Source organism: Etheostoma spectabile, chromosome 22 (genome assembly GCF_008692095.1).
Source record: "Etheostoma spectabile isolate EspeVRDwgs_2016 chromosome 22, UIUC_Espe_1.0, whole genome shotgun sequence".
Classification (NCBI taxonomy): domain Eukaryota; kingdom Metazoa; phylum Chordata; class Actinopteri; order Perciformes; family Percidae; genus Etheostoma; species Etheostoma spectabile.
In genome coordinates this window covers 3417730-3422676 of record NC_045754.1, presented here as the reverse complement: position 1 = coordinate 3422676, position 4947 = coordinate 3417730, and the positions used below count along the sequence as shown (strand labels likewise).

Below are 4947 nucleotides of genomic sequence, written 5' to 3'. Positions count from 1 at the left end.
GACAGTAGACAACAGGGTTGATGTTTTACAAGCTTTTTTATATAAATACAATGTATTTGTTTTTGTAAAATGAACTGTAAAAATGGCCTTAGCTTTCAGAGGGTTAACGCAAGGGAAAAGATTATTTTTGTGTCCACTCTGTGATTCTGATCTGCTCCAAATTACCAAGAGTTCTTCCTCGGATTTATAATTAAGGACATTTTACATAAAAAAAGGTCTCAGTTTCCATCTATTAATGAAATTAGCTTTTTATTTGGACTCAACCCAGATGAGCGCTGACCTTGTTTTAATGATCATCAGGCTGAAGCGACCTCGTCCAACATGTCGGCCGCCCCCGCCAACACGGCGGCCCCCGCCAACGGCAGCGGTGGCGTCTCCTCAAGAAACGGGAAAGGCATTTTCACCGTGACGGACCCGGTGGAGCAGCCCCGGCTGAAAGGAGTGGGGAAGGCGAGGAGGAGCAGGTTCAGCATCAGGAGACACCTGCAGAAACACGGGCTGGCCCACGCCGACAGCGACAGCGACCTGGAGAGCGAACAGAGTGAGTCTTAGATCAATTATTGTTATTATTTATTATTATATTATATTTTAGATAGTAGTTCTTCCCAGTGGTGAGGTTGGCGGCCATGTTGGTTATCCTGTAGTCTCGTGTTGTCAGACCCTCCTCCACAGCGCTGCACAGGAAGGTCTAACTAGTCCTCACAGCATTCCTGGATGGGAGAAAAACCTGCTCCAGTTCATTGGCAATTCTTTAAACCAATCACAATCGTCGTGGGCGGGGCTAAGCGCCGGACGGAGCCACGGTGCCGCTGCTACATAGTCTCGGGAAGGAAGTTGTTTTGGTGGAAACATGTGTACGTTCAGAAGTAGTTTTAGACAGATAGTCCAGCTAGCTGTCTGGATTTACCCTGCAGAGATCTGAGGACCAGGTAACCATAGTCCTCAGATTGGACAGATAGTCTAGCTAGCTGTCTGGATTTACCCTGCAGAGATCTGAGGACCAGGTAACCATAGTCCTCAGATTGGACAGATAGTCTAGCTAGCTGTCTGGATTTACCCTGCAGAGACCTGAGGACCAGGGAACCATAGTCCTCAGATTGGACAGATGGTCTAGCTAGCTGTCTGGATTTACCCTGCAGAGATCTGAGGACCAGGTAACCATAGTCCTCAGATTGGACAGATAGTCTAGCTAGCTGTCTGGATTTACCCTGCAGAGATCTGAGGACCAGGTAACCATAGTCCTCAGAAATCCACCAGAGCTTAAAATTCCAACACAGAGAAAGGACAGGCACGGACATCCGGACGAAAAAAAAAGGCGACAAAAAAGTGTCTAAAAGGAGACTAAAAGGCAGCAAAAAGGTGAAAAAGTGGCAAAAAGGCCACGAAAAAGGCGGTGAAAAGGAGACGAAAAGCGACTGCAAGGCGACGACGTTTCTAACGATGTCCCAACCCCTAAAAGTCTCAGTCTTGTCTCGATCTCGATGCACTCTGGTCTCGGTGAGGACATGGTCTGGGTCTAGGTGGTCCTGAGTAGCAGTGATAGCCTCCATGTGTGCTGCGGTCTCAGTGTTTGTGGCCGCTCTGTTCAGGTTGGTCCAACAGCGTCAGCAGCCAACACAACCTGATCCCCAGCAGGCTGGCGGAGCTGAGGACGCCCGCTCCTATTGGCCGGTGTCAGGCTGGTGAGTCGCCGGCGGTAGTGCCCCCCCCTACCGATGTGCTTTGCTGTGGTTTTAAACTGCACTGAACGGCCTTTGGTTGTCTGTGTGCGGGTTTGAAGTTACTTTTCCTCCGATGTGTCAAAGGTCGATTCAGAAAATGTGTCTGCTTTTCTTCTAATATCTTCCATATCTATCTTTTTATGGACATGAGCAACAGCTTTGTAGTCGATCCGACTCAACTACCATTTCATTTTTACATAACTATTCAGCATCGAAGCACTGAAAAGCAGAAAATGACAATTTTAACAGTCTAATAAATGTTTTTTGGCCTTTCAGTCAAGCACAAATGTGAAATATCTGCTGGTTTTCTTTCAAAACGCCGCTTAAAAAGCAAACCTGGAGCAGTGTCCCTGTAGACTGGAGACAGACACTAAGCAGAGCTGCAGCCTGTGGTGTCTTTGTCTCTCTGCTGGCACACGGCACGTGTCCCCGCTGCAGTAAAACGGGCGCCGCGGGTCTTTATCAGCTGCTGTCTGTTTGCCAGACTCATCTCTGTTTGTCCTGATGTGTGATAGACGGGAAGTGTCCGACACGAACGTGAGGCAAACAGCCGGCACTAAAAACAAATGAAGTCAGATGAATTTCATGGAAAAGCAACAAAAAAAAAACCCTTCTTTTTGTTGTTTTTTTTGTTGTTGATTACTCTCCAGTTACTCCCATCATGCATCTGAATGTACTGCAGGTAAGTACAATGATTGAAACAATGTGATTTCAATTTGCATGTCTCTGCACCGCTCTCTGAGCTTTTTCGAAATGTCTCCTGCGGTTCTGTCTTCCCTCCAGCTGCTGGTTTATTTCTGTAAAAGTGCTGTCAAAGCGTTTTCCAAACACCGCTGTATAACTGTCAAAGTCAGCGTGGTGCAGACGCCGTGCCGTAAACACACGCCACCCTGGCAGAGCCGCTTCACAGCCTCCATTTTACAGGAGGAAAATTGCGCCGGGGACTATTTTCCGCGGCGGATGAGTCCACATTTGGTGCTCTAGTGAGCATTCGTAGCAGCGGGACAGTGTGTGGGGTTGAGTCAGGAGAACCTTCAGTGTGTGTCATCAGGGTGAGGAAGGAGCAGGTGATCCGGTGCAACAGTGGGATGTGTATTTATGGCACAGAGGACGAAGAACTATCAGAACCAGAACCAGAATCAGAACCAGAACCAGAACCAGAACCAGTAATACTTTATTGATCACCGAAGGGAAACTCTGTGTTGCAGTTGCACAAAAAGTATAAATATCAGAGTAGAAATATAAATCAAGAATATAAGTAGTGTGGATATGTACGGTATTTACATAGTTAAAGGAATGTTATTATGCATTATTTACATAATTAACACAATTAAGGAATTGCAATGGTGAAAAGTAATAATAACAATATTCGAGGCATTTTATTTATATAGCACAATTCAGACAAAAAGGCAATTTAAAGTACTTTACATCAGCATTCGTCTTGCATTGCCAGACCTGTCTGGCTGCACCACAGATGGATTCTGGGAGAGGAGAATAGGAGATAGGGTATGCACTCTGGGTTGCATTTCTTTAAACCAATCACAGTCGCCGTGGGCGGGGCAAAGATCCGGACGCAGTGCCGGTTGCTGGACGTTTATTCCAGATGTGCGGTGCGTAGAAACTGAACCTGGAGACGGTGAGCAGGTCTCAAAACCTGTGTTTGATCCGTCAAATCTTAAGATCTCAACTCGGATCGCTCCATCAGAAAGTCCCAGGAACTAAAACCTGGACTAGGCTAAGTGGTTTAACCCTCCTGGTGTCCTTGGGTCAAATTCGGCCCATTTTCAAAAAGTTTCTATATCAGAAATTTGGGTTTATTTCAACCACGTTGTAAAAAAAACAAAAAAAACAAAAGAAAAAGGTTCCCTACAACGCTCATAACTAGTAAAATAAACGATCAGTTCAATACTTTCATTACATTTGGGTTAAATCAATTTTAATAGCATTGAGAAAAAAATGATTAAAGAACGCAAAAAAAATTACGAAAACGTGAAAAAGCGCTGAAAAAAATGGATTAAAACGTCGGAAAAAGGGAAAAAAACATTGAGAAAAGACAACTAAGTTGCATGGTCGATAGGAAGACAGCACAAGGCTTAACCCGCATGTTGTCCTTGGGTCAAACTGACCCGTTTCAAGTTCCTTTTTTTTTTTTCTAACCAAAAAATGGGCCGTCGAAATAAGCGCTGAAAATCTCAACATTAAAAATATCAAAAGACTTTGGAAAAAACATCAAAAACATAACCCACAACATTGAAAAAGTGACAAAAATGTGGGAAAAAAGCGATAATAATGTTGGAAAAAGTCACCAAAACGTCTTTTTTCATGGAGACGGGAAGACAACGCGGGGGTTGAAGGTTCCTGAAAATGTTCCTGTACTGCTGATAAATCACATCAATGTGTGTGTGTGTGTGTGTGTGTGTGTGTGTGTGTGTTTTAGGAAGCGGCTCTCTGTGCAGTCTGCAGACGGGGGTCGGCGAGTTGTTTGGAAACACGCGGTTCTGGCACGGGAAAGACTACTGCAACTTTGTGTTCAAGGACTGGATTCAGCTGGACAAACCGTTCGATGGTAGGCACGGGGGGGGGGAGTGTGTGTGTGTGTGTGTGTGTGGGGGGGGGGAGGGGGGGGCAGCTGAGCCTCTGATACGATATCATCACGATACTCATGCCACGATACGATACACTGCAATTTATAACCTTTTTTCCAACTTCTAATTTTTCCCCAATTTCAAATGACGTCCCCAAAAGGAAACTTATCAACATCTGTTTCCTCTAAAAAAAAAAACATTTCTCTGTTTGAATATCACTTAAATTTTCTCCCAGTGCCGGAGCTTCCACACAGCATTCTGGGATGGGAGAAAAACGTGCTCTGGTTTATCGGCATTTCTTTAAACCAATCACAATCCTAATGGCCGAAAAAAAACTACATCCCTCGACTAAAAATGTCTTTAACCCTCCTGTTGTCCTCGGGTCAAATTTGACCCCTTCCAAAAAAGGCTATATCTGAAATATGAGTTTCTTTTTAACCAAATTACCACAAAAAATGGATTGGGCTCCTTCCAACACTCCTTTGCAAACACAACGGATTGCTTTCATTCCTTTGATTTAATTTATCAGTCTAAATAATTCATAATTTCTGCTTTTTTAACTCAAATATTAGGTATAATTCCATCTAAATAAGGGTTATTGAGCATGAATTCCAAAAAGTAGTAAAACTAGTAAGGTGGTG

General features: G+C 44.3%; 1 protein-coding gene across 1 annotated transcript in view; it reads left to right on the top strand.

Annotated features, from left to right (window-relative positions):
- The window catches only part of LOC116672503 (phospholipase D1-like), a 58649-nt gene that overhangs the window by 35613 nt on the left and 18089 nt on the right, over window positions 1-4947 (top strand). Inside the window, 2 exon segments of the mRNA XM_032504388.1 lie at window positions 301-541; window positions 4159-4287. Coding sequence (XP_032360279.1) covers window positions 301-541; window positions 4159-4287 — 370 coding nt within the window.